This window comes from Arvicola amphibius, chromosome 7, assembly GCF_903992535.2.
Source record: "Arvicola amphibius chromosome 7, mArvAmp1.2, whole genome shotgun sequence".
NCBI lineage: Eukaryota > Metazoa > Chordata > Mammalia > Rodentia > Cricetidae > Arvicola > Arvicola amphibius.
In genome coordinates this window covers 77,970,420-77,988,810 of record NC_052053.1, presented here as the reverse complement: position 1 = coordinate 77,988,810, position 18,391 = coordinate 77,970,420, and the positions used below count along the sequence as shown (strand labels likewise).

The window sequence follows — 18,391 nt, the reverse complement described above, 5'->3', positions numbered from 1 at the left end:
GACCTCAATGCCTCCTGAAGACTCTGCCTCCTAAAATCACCATACTGGGCCCAGGATCTAACATGGGTTTTTGGGAACACAGATATTTGATTTATCAGCTTTCTAGCCCCTCTCCCTAATTTCACATCATTTTCACACCTGAAATATACCAATTCCATCTTGACAACCCTACAAGTGTTAATTCATTCCATTATCAACTCAAAACCCCGAGTCCCAGCAGCTCATATAAACACCATCCACATCTGTAACTGTCAGACTAGAGGCGTGATTTATCCTAGGGTGATGCGCTCTTTGGCTGTGAGTGTATGACAGCAAATGTCAAAAACGTAACTGCGAGGGCTGGGGCTGCAGCTCAGTGGTAGAATTCTTGCTTAGCATAGGGGCAGCTGAGGGTTAAATTCCTAAACACAGGCAGACAAATAAACAGTAAAATGCAATGGTAGGCCAGCTAAAGAGTAGACATTCCCACCCCAAAGGGAGAAGGGGTGCATCTGAAGCTCAACATCAAATCTTAGCCTTGTAAATAATCTTCTTTGACTTGATGCCCTTTCTAGACCCACGACGGTGACGGTCCTGTCTCCTCTGTTGCTTTGCTGTATAAGGGTTTGGCCCCAGGATGTCTGGTGGTCCTGCCTCCAGCAGTGCCTTGGAAATTATCTTAGTGGGGGCTTCCTAAGGTGATTGTCCCTGTGTCTACCTTAGCTCCACCCCCACCTTCTGGGGTTCAGTGCCTTTGACTTTTCAGGGTATCCTGAACTCTAAGTGGTAGTATCCATACACCCACAACTTTGTTGGGTGTGGCGTATGCTACTCTGGGACCCAAAGAGCTTCATTTTGGCAGCTAAAGAATAAGGCATCAGAGTGCAGGAACAAAGTATGGGCCACAGTGTGAGTTCCCCAACTTGCTGGTGGCCCCTTGAAGCCGTGCCCTCTGTCCTCTAGGCGTCTGATGGGAGGAGCAGCTGTGATGAGTTCTAAGTTGTCTTTGGGGGTCTTGGACCACAAGTGAGGGTTGACTAATGTGTTTCCTAGCTCCCTGATCATACAGACACCTGGTGCTCTCTCTCCCCACAGGCCTTCTCATTCTTTCAATACAAACAGTCTGATGGGTTTCTAAACTTTCAGTTGGTTTCTTCTTTGATGAACCGTTCTGATTGAAGCCATTTCTTTCTTCTGGAATTTTACTATAAATACTCAGAAAACAGTAACAGAAACAGAAACAAAACCACAAACCAGGCCACTTGTTCAGCACTTTCCTGGGATTTCCTCAGCCAGCTTCTTCTCTCACAAACTCTACCTTCCACAGCCCATGAAGACGTGAACACAGTGTCACCAAGTTCTCTGTCACTTTACGACAAGGTTGGCTGTCTCTCTAGTTTGCAAGCGCGTGTTTCCCATTTCTGCCTGACATCTCAGCAGGGGTGTTAATAGAGATATCTATTGGCTTTTTTTCCACCAACATTTAGTTCGGCATACTTTCAGAAGAGTGAAGCTTTCTCTGATCTTCTCTTCCTAAGCCTTCACAGAGCCGTCGTTAAAGGTCTGTTCATAGAAATGGTGACTTTTCCGGACCACACCGTACAAGTCCCTACAAGTAGCAAATGCCAAAGTGGCTTCCACGTTTCTGGGCATTTGTTCTGGTGGCACTCCACCTCCCAGAACTGGTTCTCTGCTTCCGTCTGTGTGGGGTTACATTAGTTACTTGTCCCATTGCTGTGGCAGAACATCCAACAGAAGCAGCTCAAGGCAGGAAGGGTTGGTTTTACCTCTTAGTGTGAGGGTTGCTGACTACCCTGGCAGGGAAGACATGGTGGCAGGAATGGTAGGAAGAGGTTGTGCTGCATCTACAGTTAGGAAGCAGAGAGAGGTAAATGCTGGAGTTCCTATCGTTTTCTCCTCCTTATTCAGCATAAGAGCTCATCCCATGAAATGGGGAGTCCCATCATCGTCTCTCCTCAGTTGAACATCTCTGGCAACATCCTCAGAGACACACAGGAGTGTATCTCCTAGGGAATCCTGACTCACATTCATGTATTAGTCAAGATTAGCAGTGCCAGGAATGCTTTAGCAAATACTGCAACATGAGTGACTTGTATATATTAAATGTTCATTTCTCACAGTATAGAGTCTAGGAAATTCAGGCTCAAGGTTGTCCATAGATTTGCTAGAGTGGTAGGGGCCCATTTCTTGGTTCATAGATGAATTTATTTGTTCTGTCTTTGCATAGCAGAAAAGCAAGATTGTTTTTTGAGGCCTTTAAAAAATAAGGGCACTGGGGTTGGGGGGGGGGTAGAGAAATGGCTCAGCAGTTGAGTGCATATGGATCTTCCAGAGGACCCAAGTTTAATTCCCAGCACCCATGCTGGGCACCTCAGCTCCAGGGTATCTGGCTCCCTCTTTTGTCCTCTTTAAGTACTGCACTCACATGTACGAACTCCCATACACATAAGTTAATAATGATAACACTAACACTACTAATAAAATATTTAAAAAAAGACAAGGGCTCTAACTCCACTCTTGGGACCGCTCCCTTCATGCCATAAACACATCCTAAAGTCTCACCTCCCAGTGATGTCATTCTGGGGGTTAGAATTTAACAAGTGGCCTTTGAGGGGTGTATTCTGTCTACAGCATCCTCAAGTATAATATCTCTGTGATTATCATGTGAATTTAATTAAAAACATTTCTTTTTAGGCCAAGTTATAATCTCATATCTTACTCTGTTTATCTTAAAAGACCCTAACAGTACAACTCATATTTATTACATTATATGTTCTGAGAAGATTCTTTATTTAGACACTAGTGAATTTAACTCTAGTCATGAGGAGTGGATCCTGATGAGCAGAAAGAGGGCAGAGAGGATGTTTGGAGGCTAGTTATATGATTATCTGTTCCTGGACCCGGATCTGGGCCTTTATCCCACAGAAGAACCAACATCTGAATGGTGGGGAGGAAGGAAGTCTTTATTCAGTGGCCACGTAATGAAGAAGAGGGAGACTGTGCTTCTTAACCCCAGGAGGGTGGGGTTCCAGATATGGGACAGGAATAATGATGGATGGAAATGGGGTTACAAGGGGGGCATATTTTCATCTTTCTGGGATGAGGCAGACCTTCCAGAATCTTCTCTTTCATTGCTTTTTACATTTTTTCACGGCCTGGTGGTTCCATTCACAGGGTCTGATAGATGTTTTTAGCTTTGGTGGGAGGAAAGAGGCTAGGCCACTGTAGGCCAAGTTAAATAACCATGCATTGTATTTCTGGACACAAGTTTCTCCAGTGATCAATATTTTCATATATGGACTCTGACCTAAAGATTAAGGCAACAGAGGAGATAGACACCGTAAAGACAGATGCCATGCCTCTTCATCTCTCCCCAGCCACTCAGTAGACACCAACAGTCCCATAGGAAGAGTTAGCGTCTTAGCCAAACTGGCCTTCAAGACTCTGAAAAAACAAAACAAAAACAACCAAGCAAGTGAGAAGCTGGCCTTCTTGACTGGGTAGCCTCTAAGTGAGAGATGTTTAAGTAAACCATGGGCCCGGGAAGTTACTGGGTTTTACTTCATTTTCCCCTCAGTATCCCCATTGGAGAGATTTCCCAATTGTCAAAGGGCCGAGTTTTCCCGAGCTCATTTGCAAATGACGTCAGTGCAGCCCTGAACAAGCTTTTCTGCCTCAAGGCCAAGTTTTCTCACCTGTGAAATGGGACAATTCTTCCTGCTATTCTTAAAATATTGTTAAGATTAACAAGTTAAAAATAGGCGTGCGCATACTCGGTTGGTCCTGGTACCCTGACTGGCACATTGTAACTGCTGTAAATAATGTGATCTGCCACAACTGGGTTTTCTTCTTGGACTTGGGTTGATGAAAAGCTACCATGATCATACAAAATCGCCTCTGTTATTTTCAAATATGTTCATGGGGGTAATGTTTATAGCCAATTAACTATTCCATATTGGGGAGGATGTTTCTGACTCAAGACCAATCATGTGGGAAAGAGTTAAGAGGTGAGGTGGTATCTACTAAGGTCACTTTGGGATTAGATGCATGCTGGTGTGTTCAAACTTCTGACAGTTTGACCCGATGACGTGTTGCCATCCAGAGTTCACACAGAACTGCTGTAATCAGTTTACAAAACAAACAGAATAACGCCACTATTAAAACCAGTCATGTAATGTTTTAAGTAAGCTTTATCATTCTACTGTTGAAATTTTGGTGGAATGAGGCAAGGGTGGAGAAGCATCAAGTGATGGATTGGTTTTCATAGCTGATCATGTATCACAAATAGAGGTCAGGCACTGGAGAGATGGGTCGCTGACTAAGAGCACACACTGCTCTTCCAGAAGCCTCCAGCTCAGTGTTTAGTCACCAGCGGTTCATAGTTTCCTGCAACTCCAGCTCCAAGGGGGATCTTATGACTCTGATCTCCACTGGCACACACACACACACACACACACACACACACACACACACACTCCCCCCCACATATGTACGTATAATTAAAAATAAAATACGTCTTAAAGAAGAGAAGGGCACTTGCTTAAGCAGCTAGTATTTCCTGAGTGACTCCTCTGTGCAGGGATTTCTGCTAGGTCTTATGGGAACCACACGTAAATGTAAGGGGCCGTGCGTGTTGTGGGACTGTGTTTGGGAAGATGGGGCATAACCCCATGAAACATTACCAATGTGGGGTCACCAGGTGTGGTGGTGCACACCTGCAGTCCCAGCATTAGGAAAACAGGATGACGACACGTATGAGGGCAGCCTGCTACGTGGTGAGACACCCTTCACACAACAAATAACAGTAATAAGCAGAGCAGTGTGTGCAAAGCACCAGTTACATACTACAGGCCGTTATTTCATCAGACGAAGAGAACTCTGGGAACTGGAATAATCAGGGATGGCTTTGTGCTTCTTGAGCAGAGAAAATATGGACCAAGTTCTGCTCGATAGAGTAAGTGGGGCATTTTGGAAGGGAAACTGAACAGAGACACTCTTGAGGTCTGTTCACAGGACTGTCAGTGGGATATTCTGAACAGGGCTCGTGTTATCCACCCTGCAGAAGAGCAGGCGCTGTGTAAAACCAAGTGTCCTGTGGCACTTGAGCATTCAGTGTCGGCAGAAGGACGAAGGATGCTCAACGGTCATCCAGGAAACCCTGGCTGGCCAGGCAGGATGGCTATGCCTTCACCTGGTGAAGCTCGTATAGTTGGAGGGGACAAAGAACAATAAGCCAAAGAATTAGAAATAAAGTATCAAGTTGCGATTGTGACATGTCTGTCAGTTTCTCTTGTCATCAGACTATGAAGGGAACCTTTAAAAAACTTATTGTGGATGCCAAGGAGGCCTCTCTGAGAGGACTTCACCTCACTATGAGGACTTAAAAATGAGTACCATTCTGAGTCAGGGGAGAAGCTAGGGGTTCAGGCAGAGGAACCTTGTGTCTCAAGAGGTAGCCTGGCAGGTTAGTGAGAGGGGAAGACTGGTGAGGCTGTGACTGTGGGTGAGGGCTGCCTGCCTGGTGAGACATGAGACTGGAGAACTCGCAAGGGATTGTGGACTCTGTTAGGCAGTAGATCCTGTGTGCGCGCGCGCGTGTGTGCACACACACGCACAGAAACTTTGGTTACAGTAAAGAATTGATTATTGGATGTAGATTGACAGGGAAATCACTGCATTTGTTGAGGCATGGCAAAGGCAAGGGCAGTTGAGACTAGAAGTGTGTGTCCACTGAGAACTCTTTAGGAAGCACCACGTACAGGACTTGGTTTCTGGCTTGCAGTGACTGAGCGCAGTGACAGTTAATGACAAAGGAAGCACTGTTGGAAGGTCAGGCTTTGGGGTGTGTTAGTTACTGTCCTTGCTGCCAGGACACAGAACCTGACAAAAGCAACTCAGGAAAGGAAGGGTTTATTTCGGGTCACAGTTTGAGGAGACAGTTCGTCATCACGAGATAGATGATCACATGATATTTACAAGCAGGAACCAGGGAGAGATGAATGCTGGTACCCAGCTCATTTTCTTTCAGCCATGAAACAATGCCTCCTGCATTCAGGGTGGTGCTGCCTCTTCCATTGAACCTCTCCGGAAATGTCCTTACAGACATTCTCAGAGGTGTGTCTCCCAGGGGATTATAAAGTCAGCCAAGTTGACAGTAGATATCAGCCATCACAGGAGGGAAGATGAGAGATTTGCTTGGGACATGCTTTATTTCAAGGTGCCTTTGAGACACCAGGGAGGAAATGGTAATTAGGTGGTGTGGGAGGTCCTTCTGTCTATGTGTTGCCTTTATTGGTTAATGAATAAAGAAACTGGCTTGGCCTGATAGGGTAGATAGGCGGGGAAAACTAAACTGAATGCTGAGAGAAAGGAGGCGGAGTCAAGGAGAAGCCACAGAGCTGTCACCAGACACTGACACACTGAAACTTTGCTGGTAAGCACAGATTACTAGAAATGGGTTAAAGTAAGATATAAGAGTTAGCCAATCAGAAGCTAGAGCTAATGAGTCAAGCAGTGATTTAAATAATACAGTTTCTGTGTGATTATTTTAGGTCTGAGCTGCCGGGCAGCTGGGAGATGAACAAATGGCCTGCTTACAGCAATTAGGTATTGCTGTAGGTCCGACACTCAGAATAGAGCTCTGTACTGGTGCTGCTAAACTTTGAAACTCCACATAGATGTGCAGTGATCTTCAACAAACCACATGTAGGCGGTTACTACTGCTACAGAGGTGTGGGTGTCAGATTGCTTAGGGGAGACTGTAGAATCAAGGATATATGGGTGCTATAACCAGGCCCCAGGAAACCTGAAAAACAGTAGGTCAGTGGGGGAGGATGGCTTTGCCCAGGAGGTGCGGAGGTTGTTTGTGTAGCTGATCATGGGATGGGTACGTTAAACTAGAAGCTCACTTGTGCTTTGCTTAATGGGAGGTCTTAACTATAACCCATAATACCAGGAGCCGAGGCAGCATCCTGTTTCTCAAAGACTCCCCTCGTGTCCGCACAGTGGCCACCACAGTGGAGGTTATATCCTCACAAGCCATGTCTGAAGCAGGCCAGTGCAAGTCATTAGAGGCTGTGTCTGCAGGAAGAGACACGTGGTTGAGGCCAGTGTGGGCTTCCACAATGAGTTCCAGGTCAGCCTGAGCTTTAGTGTGAGATCCTGAGTTCTAGGCCAGCCTGTGCTATATAGTGTGAGACCCTGTCTCAAAACAGAAAGGAAAGGCGTGGAGAGTTTGAAAAGATCAGAGAGAAAAAAGCACACCTTAGCACATCCCCAGCAGATTCCGCCATCACACACGTCCCATAGCCACTTCTAGCTCCAGCAGAGGCTGAGAAAGGCTGTATATGGGCAGTTATCTAGGATGAAAGGCCACTTTGGTCAGCAATGGAACAACAGTGGTGTCCACCACAGGTGACAGAAAGAAAAGGGTCACATGGTGTCATGAAGCCACAAGAAGAGAGAGATTTAAAAAGTAGAGAGAAGTGCCAAATGCCTCTGAAGAGTCAAGAAAATTCAGATGAAGCGTGTCCACAGGGTTTGAGTGTGGTCACTGGTGCATAAACGTCAATGTTAGGATGGAGCTGGAAGGTAGTTTATAGAAAGAGCCAAACCGTAATCTATCCAGGATGAATGTTGTCCTTTGCAAGTGAACACAAGCAAATCAGAGAAGCTCGCTGCTGTGTAGCTCTAACTGGTTCCTCTGTAGAAGATCCTGTTGCAAAGACACCACATACTATAAACCCAGTGAACTACAGTAATGGGCAAGTCATGGCCAGGGCTGCAGCAGTGGCACAAATATTAGAGAAGTAACCCACTGCTTTTAGACTGAATTTAAGGCCCAGCTTGTCTGTACTACAGATCAGCTAATAATAAATGGTTAAGGACCTCCCAGGACCCAGGCACAAACTTACTGCTATTATTTTGCTAAATGGATATAATGTCATGCTGCTGTATAAATTTGTATTTCTTTTTTTAAGATTTATTTTGTTTATTGTGTGTACAGCGTTCCGTTTGCATGTTTGCTTGCATGCCAGAAGAGGGCACCAGATCTCATTACAGATGGTTGTGAGCCACCATGTGGTTGCTGGGAATTGAACTCAGGACCTCTGGAAGAACAGTCAATGCTCTTAACCTCTGAGTCATCACCTCTCTGGTCCTAAATATGTATTTCTATACCTATAGGTCAGAGCAGCTCTCAGACATCAGATTTTTCTTTCTTTGTGGAGTGGATGGTGGGTAATATAGAGACTTAACAACTGGTCAAAGAGCAGAGAGCAAGCACCAGTGGAAAGCTCAGCCACAAAAGGAACATCTGTATCTTCCTCCCTCCCAAGGCTCAGGGCCCATCGTGGAGGAGGGACGGGAAGGAGTGTAATAGGTCGGGAGGACTGGATTGAAGCTGTCTTCTGGACATGCCAGGTCGACTGCATCTATCAGCTTACAGAAGCTCAAGGCAGCTGTGCTGGGGAGATAGATCAGTAGTTAAGACATCTGCTGCTTTTGCAGAGGACTCAGGTTTGGTTTTCTCAGCGCCCAAATGATGGATCACAAACGCCTCCAGTTCCAGAGTCTCTGACCTCCTTGTCTGGCTTCTGTGGGTATCTCACATATACATGATTTACACACGAGGGCGGGGGGGGGGGATGGAAGGGTGAGAAGCAATTGACCACTGATGGCTTCTAGTAAGGAAGAGTCAGTTTTCTTTAAGGTTGTGGTCCCTGATAGGTTGATCATGCTTTCCTGGATCGCCCCACACCCATGAGTATATAGACAGCATGGACTTGTGGGACTGTTCTGAAAGAAAGAGAGGCTATGAAGTTGGGATGGGATGGGAAGTGAGGTGTGGATCTGGGCAGAGTTAGGGGGAAATTTGGGATGAATATAATCAAAATAGATTCTATGAAATTCTCAAAGGATTAATGAAAACATTTTACTTAAAACAAATGAAAAACCAAAATACAAATCTCCTATAACTGGGACTTAGCTCTACCCCAGCAGAATCTGCCGGGGAACTTCTGAGGTATACTTTTGTCTTTATGATGAGAGGATAGGGTTGCTGGCCACGTGGTAAAATTGCTGTTTTAGACCAATTCAAGTGTTGCTTGTTATCTTTAAGGTTGAAAAGGCAGGATAGGAAAGTCGGCCCCAGTTTCCTAACTGCAGCCTGGGGTTTGTGAGGTAACATGGGTGGAGCGCTCAGTGCAACATCGGCGAAGGACGAGCTCACGCAAAACTGCGAGCTTGTATATGACCTCATTTGGAGAGGCTTCCCCTCCCACGCTCTCCTTGGCCACATCAGTCCAGTTTATGTTACATAAGTATAATTGTTTAAAAGCGTTCTAGTATTTCCTTTGTTAGTGCGATTTGCAAAATACTTTTGAATGGCTTTGGAATAAAGCCCAATAAAGCTAAGTGCTGCTATGGTTTCTAAAAGTGTGATAAACAACTTTCTAATTTAATGATTAAAATGAAAACAAATACTGAAGTGATTTTTTTATATCTCCAAGTGTAATTCTTTGGCATTTACATCTCACTATAAATGATCTTTTCTTCCTTACAGTGTATCATTGTCAATTATTGGAATGCCTCATGAAATATAAGCAAGAAGTCTGGAAAGTAAGTTTGGATTAAGTTGATTCATTTTCACTAACTGGATTTATAGAAATTGTAACAGTTGCTTATTATAATTTATTTTGATCAAATTTATACCTGTCTTATTATTTTGTTGTGATAAACATGTACTTTTTTTTTTGCTGGTAAAATTATCACTCAGAACAGAACTGAAACTTTAAGAACAGAATGTCCTGACAGAATAGTTGACTCCATCTTAGTCATTGAATTAGGCAAATATTATATTGCATGACAAGTGGGATTTTAATTTAAAATTGTGTTAGAATTTGTCTTTTTTCCAAATAGCAGATATGAATTGTTAAGAAATGTGATTAGGGGAACATTTGTTTTTAAACTCAGTGTTTGGTATGTGGGCTTACACTGCTGTAAAAATCTTTCTTGGATTTGAATCTCATTAGGGGATTAATGGACAGTGAACTTTTGAACTCGCCTGGGGGGCATCGTTTGCAGGACATATAAACAGACACATGAATAAATGACGAAAATGATGCGCTGACATAATTTAATCCATAAAGTTCACCTGGATGATGAGGCCCAGAGAAATGGCTCCCCTAAGCTCTCCGTTAGAATGTCTACTGCCTGGGTGGTACTGGGTGCACGGCCTCTATTTTTCTTTGCTGTCACTGACTCAGAATGCGCTCCTCCCTCCTGCAGGACCTTTTGTATGTGATTGCCTACGGGCCTTCACAGGTGAAACCCCCAGCGGTGCAGATGCTTTTCCACTACTGGCCCAACCTAAAGCCTCCTGGGGCAATAAGCGAGTACAGGGGGCTGCAGTACACAGGTAAGAAGAGCGCTCCGTGGTGGCCTGTGCTCATCTCTCCCGGGCCACCTGTGCCTCGCCCTATCTTAAAGAGACCATACATGTTAGACATGGTCATGAGTCCTTTCTGACACTGAGTTTAATGAGAAGTCAATTAGCCAGGTGAATTTTGGGACCATGTGATGCAATATAGCAAGATCCCATCTCTAGACAATCAGAGTTCAGTGTGGTGGTGCGAGGATATGGTTATCCCAGCCCCGGAGGTGGAGGAAGGAGGGTCAGAAGTTTGAAGTCAGTCTTGACTACACACCAGGTTTGAATCATCATGAGCTACAGGAAAACGTGTTTTAAGACAAAACAACCCGTAGATAAACAAGCAAAAAAAAAAAAAAAAAAAAGAAAGAAAAAAAAACCTTAATCATGCCAATTAAAACATTTATGACATCCTAGCAGATTGCCTAAGGCCTATCCCAGTTGCTGTCCAAAGGGCCTGCATCTTGCCCACTGCTAAGATTAATTACATCAAAACCAGAAGTGACGGGAGCATGCCTGCAGATTTGCTATCATTTAGCAGAAGCCCCAGATGCCTGATTCTGTTCTTGTAAGAGTGTTGGGCACATTGCCAGTGTTACTGGAAGAGTTTCCTTATGACAATGGAAACAGTAACGTTAAATGCGATGACATAGTCAGGCATGGTGACCCACTCCTATGCCCTAGCATCCTGCAGTCAGAAGTGAAAATCTCTGGAGCTCAAGGCCAGCCTGGGCCACTTAGTCGATTTTTTAAAAGCCAGCCTGAGCTATATGAAATCCTTCTTTAAAAACATAGTGACAGATATTTACCAAGAAACTTGCAAAAACAAAACAAAACAAGACAAAAAGACAGGAAGAAATTCTGACTGACACAGGGTCTAGGTTGCTGCTTATATATCATAAAGTATAAGAAAATTCCAGTGGCTGATGGAGTTTGTGATGTCCACACCCATCTCCCCTCAACAGTATCATATGCTTTACACTGCGGAAGGTGGATCCCAAGTGCTATACACTAGGATAACAAGTAACAGCAATGCTAATGCGGGGAAGGTAGACAGAATTCTCTAAAGTTGAAAGTCTCTTTGTTGGTATTTTGTATTGTTGATAGTAGCGTGTGTTCCATTGTTGCTAGACGAACAATTTGAATGTGAAAAACTGGCAAATACTCAGTACCTCAATAGAGTAAAACGTGAAACGGCTGAAATACTTGACACCGACCCTTTTGTGTAGGGTTCCTCATAATAAGCATCAAATCCCTCTGGTGTTTGAATGGGTGACTAATACCAGTGAGATTTACTTGTATGATAAATATTGATGAGATAACTGTGTCCCAGGCACTGTATTTTTGTTGTTGATATGGGAACCAACACAAAAGCAGACCTCATTAAATTGAATACAACCTAGATACAGAAATTCATTTCATTCAGCAATATTTATGGGGTGTTTGCTCTTGACCAGGAATTTATCTGTGCACCAATAACGAAAACAAAACAGCTTCTAGTTGTTAGCATCTTAGAGTTTCCACACTAGTCGTGGGGGAAATATCTGGAGACGGCCTTCTAGGGCTATTAGCTCTCAGGTAGAGCGAAGAGATCTGTGGGAATCATGGGCAGGATCCTAGCTCATCCTGGTCACAGACGAGTCTGGGGGAGAGGTTTCTAAAGGGCGATTCTCCCATGAGTGAAGCTCCCATAAGTGAAGCTTTAGCTGGTAGCTGAAGCAGTGAGAAGCACCTAACTAGACATGAGGATACCATGAGCGCATAGACTGAGAGTTTAAGATAGAAGGAACCTCGGGGCTCTTGAGGACATAACAGACAGCCTGCTGGTGTTTAGGAACTGGAAAATTACAATGCAGATAGACAGTGGAATGAGCAGGCCCCTGGAAGGCTGGCTATGCCGGTGAAGGAGTTGGGGTTGTTTTCTAACAGCAGAGGGGTTCCCGATATAGGTTTTGGTAAGACTCACCAGTTAGAGCATTCCACGATCCCAAATGCTGACAGTCATGTCCACTTATGGGATAGCCAAAGCCTCTGGCAAGGACCAACCAACACATACTGTAAAACTGGTCCAGCGTCTGCATGCTAAGATCAGAGCAATGCTTTCTGGCTCTTGTGGACTGATGGAGAGGTAGTTGACTGGGGACACCACTCACCAGTCTGTCCTTGTAGTCATGTGTCTGGCTTCCCTTTGTTCACTGCTGAGTCCCAAGTGCCACTTGTAGCCAGACAGCATCCTCACTGACCATGAGGGAGGTGAAAGTCATGGGAGAAGTCATCACTGAGGTCTCTGTATTGCTGTGCATTTGGCAGCAGTTGCCTGTTGGGTGTTGTTCTTGGAGCTTTGTATATTGACCCTTCCCCCTTCCATGCTAGTCTACTGGTATTATTATCCCTGTCTTCTTTAGACAGTCATATTGTTGAGGTGTAGCTTCCCTAGCATTTCTAGAGACACAGTCTGGCAGCAGATGTTGGGTCCTCTTGCTCTTACAAGCTTACATCTCCCTTTTCTGAGACGTTCCTTGAACGTTATGTGCAGGAGTTGTGATATAGACGCATTGGTTGAAGCCAGACACCTCACGATCTGTTGTTCTCTGTACGACAAATTCTGTGATTGGACTGTTGAAAAGAGAAGTTCTTTGACGACTAAGCACTGCACTTATCAGGCAGAGGTTCCCTAACCTGTGTTTACTTTTAGTGTGCATGTGTGGTGCATGTGAGTGCTGGGTTTGCATGTATGGAGGCCAACTTTATTGTCTAAAATGAGTATTTTCGTGGAACCTGGATGCCACTGGTAGATTGGCTGGCAGCAATCCTGTCATATCTTTCTCTCTCTACCTCTCCATGCTGGGGTCAAAGACTCATGCAGCCATGCCTGACCTTTTATATGTATGCTGGGATCCAAACTCAACTCCGTAGGCTTATTCAGCAAACACTTTACTGAATGAGCCATCACCTCCCCAGCTGTTCCCCACCTTTTATTATAAAAATTACTTGAGCTGGAGAGAGGGCTCAGCACTTAAGAGCACTGACTGGTCCTCTGGAGGATCTGGTTTCAATTCCCAGCACACACGACAGCTCACAACCACATGTAACTCCAGTTCCGGGGGATCTGACCCACTCTTCTGGCCTCTGTGGGCACCAGGAGCACATGTGGCTCATTCAGACATTCAGGCAAACACCCATACAAATAAAATAAAACAGAAGAGAAATCATACAGTGATTGTCTTGTTACAGCACACTAGATAGTAAGTGACTTAGGCTTTGTAGCCAAGAACACCACCCGTTGTCATTTAGTTTCCCTTTATGGGACATAGGTGCAGCATAGGGTCACATTCCTAGGCAGAGCAAAGAGAGTGGGAAATGCATTCTAAGACTACACTTGGTCTGGATTATCAGACATCTAACCTGTGTTAGAGCACCTGGACTTTTGACACGTGTGTATGAGAAGGTTGAACCAGGTCTTTCTGTTGTGCTTTCTCCATCTTTAGGGTTTTTCTTCTCTTCAGTTATCTTAATTTTGTATCTGCACAACTAAAATCTCTTGACTGTTTTGTGGGTGGAATTACAAACACATGCATGACACCACACTAAGTATATGTGGAGCCTTCCCACTGTGTTCCTTTAGTGGTGGCCTCCCCTCCTTTCAGCATCAGAGGTTACTTTTGCCTGAGTTTGAATTTTATAAAAATGGAAGTGTCCATAGTCTGTGTGTCTGTGTCTTTCTCTCTATGTACACGTGTGTGTATGTGTGTGTGTGCACGTGTGTGCGCATGTATAGTGTGTTATCTGTGTGTAGAGGATAACTGTTGTCTGTTTACCTTTATTGCTACAAATTGTTCATAAAAATGTGTGTACCACAATTTTCCTATCTTCTCTACTATTGCTAGACATTTGAGTTGTTCCTCCTTTTTGGTTGTTGAAATAATGCTACTCTGAGCGTATTTTGATATGTCTTTGATGTGAAATATATCCCTATGAATGAGCCTGCTGAGTAAGAGGCACATGTGTACCCAATTTTAATAGATGATGATAGACAGCTTCCCAGTTCAGTCATGCTAATCCACACTCTCATTAGGAGTGCATCTTTATTGTAATAGCTTCATAGCTTCATTAAACATTCTTTTATGTATCTTATAACAATAGCACAATAAAACATACTTTCTTTTTAATCCACAAGACTGTTATGGATTCTTTTAAATCTATAATTTAACATCCATCATATTAATCATACAGAGGGCTTTCAGTATGCCATTACTACATGTGCTTACAATGGCAAGTCTCATTTCTTTCTTTCTTTCTTCTTTTTTTAACCAATCTATTACAGTTTTATTCAGATAGTTATTGTCTTAGTCAGTGTTCTAGTGCCATGAAGAGACACTGTGACCACAGCAACTCTTATAATGGAAACCATTTACCTGAACTGACCAGCAGTTCAGAAGTTTAGTCTATCATGGTGGGAAGTGTGACACATGCAGGCAGACGTGGCAGCTGAGGGTTCCATATCCAGATTCTCAGGCAGCAGGAGGAGCATCAGACACTAGGCCTGGCTTGAGCATCTGAAACCTCAAAGCCCACCCCCAGTGACACACCCCCTCCAAGGCCACACCCACTTCAGTAAGGCCACACCCTCCAATTCCTGTCAAGTAGCACCATTCCCCAGATGACCAAGCATCAAATATATGAGCTTCTGGGGGCCATTTCTTTTCAAACCACAGTTAATGTCTATCCCTAATGCTTAAAATGTTTCCCTATAGAAATCCCAACAATCTCATCTTCCTTTAAAGCTTGTGATTGAGCGGTAGTTGATTTTTGTGCTCATGAGAAGTTAAGGATCCAGTTTCAGTCTTCTACATGTGATATCTGCCTTCCCAGCATCACTTGTTAAAGAAGATTTTTTTTAATGATGTATGCTTTTGGTATCTTTTTCTAGGATGAAGTGATGAGAGCTGTTTGGGTTAAATTCTGTGTCTTCTTTTCCACTTTTTTTGTGCTGTGTTTTTTGTTACTATGGATCTGTAGTGTAGTTTGAAATCTGTATTGTGATACCGCCGGTATTGCTCTTTTTGCTTAGGATTATTTTGGTTATTTTCACAGGTCTTTGTGTTTCCATATGAGTTTTAGGGTTGTTTTTTAATCTGTGAAAAATATCACTGGACCTTGTATTGGGTTTTGTGTATCACTTTTGATAATATGGTTTCGTATAGGGTTTTTTTTTAATCTGTGAAAAACATGACTGGACCTTGTGTTGGGTTTTGTGTATTACTTTTGATAATATAGTTTCTTATAGAGTATTTTCCTGAACCATAAATGTGGAAGCTCTCTCCATTTTTCAAATGTTTTATGTAATATCTTTCTTCATGCTTTATAATTTTCTTTGTAGGGAACTGTCACATCATCGGTCAAGTTTATGCCTTTGTTGTTTTACTTTACCTTTTGAAGCTACTGTGGTGAGGGCTGTTTAAAAGACCTCTTTTTCCAGGAGTTCTTTGTTGGTGTATAAAGCTACTATGTTTTGAAATGTTGATTTTTTTTTTTTTACCTTGTAACTGATAACAGATCTATGAGATTTTTTTGTGTGTGGATTCTTTAGGGTCTTTCAAGAGAATGGTTATATCATCAGTAAATAGGTATAATTTAACTTCTTCATCTCCTATTTGTGTCTACTTCTTCCTCTTGCCTATCACTCTGGTTGTGTTTTTAAACACTATAATAAGAGAGAAGATGAAGGACAGTTGCATCTCATCTCTGAAAACGGTTTGCATGAACCAGTTTTCGTTTTTCCCCTCTGTGTAACATTGGCTATAGGTCCGTCATATGTGTCTTTAATCACACCAAGATACCATCCTTCTGTTTTTGTACTCTTCATTGTTTTTAATCACAAAGGAGTTTTCCTTTTGTCAAATATCTTTTGTGACATGATGCTGTGGTTCCCGCCCTTCTCCCGTGGTTGCTCAGGCTAAACCTCCTGTGCTGATTTCTAAGTTCTTGTGTGGTTTGTTCTTTAACCTACTGGTAATTGATAAAAATAAACTATAGCTTCATTCTTCTATGGTCAGACAACATATTTTGTATTATATATTAATTTTGTATGTACATGTTTATGTGTGTGTGGTGTGTGCATGTGTAAATGCTCATGTGTGTACATTGGGTGTACTGACTGGTTTGTGTGTCAACTTGACACAAACTAGTGTCATCAGAGAGGAAGAAGCCTCAGTTGAGAAAATGCCTCCATAAGAGTCAATTGTAAGACATTTTCTCAATTGATTGATCAATGGGAGAGGCCCATCTCATGGTGGGTGGTGCCACTCCTGGGCTGGTGGTCCTGGGTTCTATAAGAAGGCAGGCTGAGCAAGCCAGGGGAAGATCAATTCCGGCCTCCAGGTTTCTGGCCTGCCTAAGTTGCTGTCCTGACTTCCTCCAGTGAAGGGCTATGATCTGGAAGTGTAAGTCAAATCAACCCTTCCCTCCCCGACTTCCTTTTTGGTTATGGTTCTTCGTAGCACCTGTAGAAACCCTGACTAAGACACAGGGGCTCTCTAAATAGTCCTGGCTGACCTGGAACTCATCTTGCAGACCAGGTTGGCCTCAAACTCAGAGTGATTCACCTGCCTCTGCTCCTAAGTGTGGGAATTAAAGGTATGTGCTCCAGTGCCTGGCTCTGCCTTAATTTTGGAGACAAGATCTTTCATTGAGCTTGAGACTCTGATTTGGCTTGACTGACAGGTCAGCCAGGCCCAGGCGTCCTTCTGTCGCTGTCTCCAGCTCTGTAGCCACAGGCACACTTCACTGTGGTTGGCTCTTTTCTTTGAGTTCTGGGATCAAATTTAGACCTTTATTTTTGCACTTTATTGGCTCATCCATCTCAATAGTTCAACATCATTTATGTATTTTTAAATATTTTTTAGGGCTGAACATATAAATATTTCTGTGTAGCTAAAACAATTTATATAGTATTCTATGTGAAATAAACCAGATTTATTACCTATCTGGTTTGAACCTTCTATACTGTCATTGCGTTTTTTTTAAACTTAAAAATATTATTTTATTTTGTGTGTATTGAAGTTTTGTTTGCACGTGTTCCTGTGTGTCGCATGACTACCTGGTTCCTTAAAAAGCCAGAAGAGGGCTTCAGATCCCCTCGAACTGGAGTTACACAACGTTGTGAGCTGCTGTGTGGGTGCTAGGAATCAAACCCTGGTCCTCTGCAAGGGCAACAAGTGCCTTTAAACACTGAGCCATCTCTCCAGCCTCTTATTAAATTTTGTTTACTTTCTCTATCATTACTAATTACTAGGAGTGAAGTCCTGAAGTGTTCTCTCTCTCTCTCTCTCTCTCTCTCTCTCTCTCTCTCTCTCTCTCTCTCCCTTCCTTCCTCCCTCCCTCCCTCCCTCCTTCCTTCCTTCCTTCCTTTATTATGTTTGTAGATTTGTCTAACTTCTTCTTGTTCTGATCTATTTGCTATTTATGTTTTGAGATGGTGTTAGGAGGTAGGTATATGAAAATTCAGAATTCGATCTCTTTTAGGTCAATGAAAACTTTTACCAGTTCTTGAAATGCATCTTTTTTTATCTTTTGTGATTCTTTTTTTCTTAAAATTTACTTCGTCACAAACTAATATAGCTATGCAGACTTTCACGAGTGTTTGAATGGTTTAGCTTCTCTGCCATCTCTGTCTTCTGGGCTGGATTTCAGGTGGGCCACGTCACCCACCTGGCATCTCCATGCATTCTGGTGGCCCCAGCTCCAGTTCTCACGCTTGTTTGGCAAGGTCTTTAGTTACTGAGCCATCTGCCCAGCTTGGAATTGAATTTTTTAAACAAGGTGCTTTTGTGTTTCCTTTAATGCTAATCTACTGGGAATAAGTTTTCTCACTTTGTATTTGTCTGAAAAATGTCATTATCTTGCCTTTACTTATTTGTCTAGCTTTTGAGAGAGGGTCTTGCTGTGCGCATCAGACTAGCC

At 43.3% G+C, this 18,391-nt stretch overlaps 1 protein-coding gene across 1 annotated transcript in view; it reads left to right on the top strand.

Moving 5' to 3' along the window:
• Unc79 (unc-79 homolog, NALCN channel complex subunit) overlaps positions 1-18,391 on the top strand; it is a 192,166-nt gene that overhangs the window by 11,721 nt on the left and 162,054 nt on the right. The window contains 2 exon segments of the mRNA XM_038337440.1: positions 9,563-9,618; positions 10,288-10,417. Of these exon segments, the coding sequence (XP_038193368.1) occupies positions 9,563-9,618; positions 10,288-10,417 (186 nt within the window).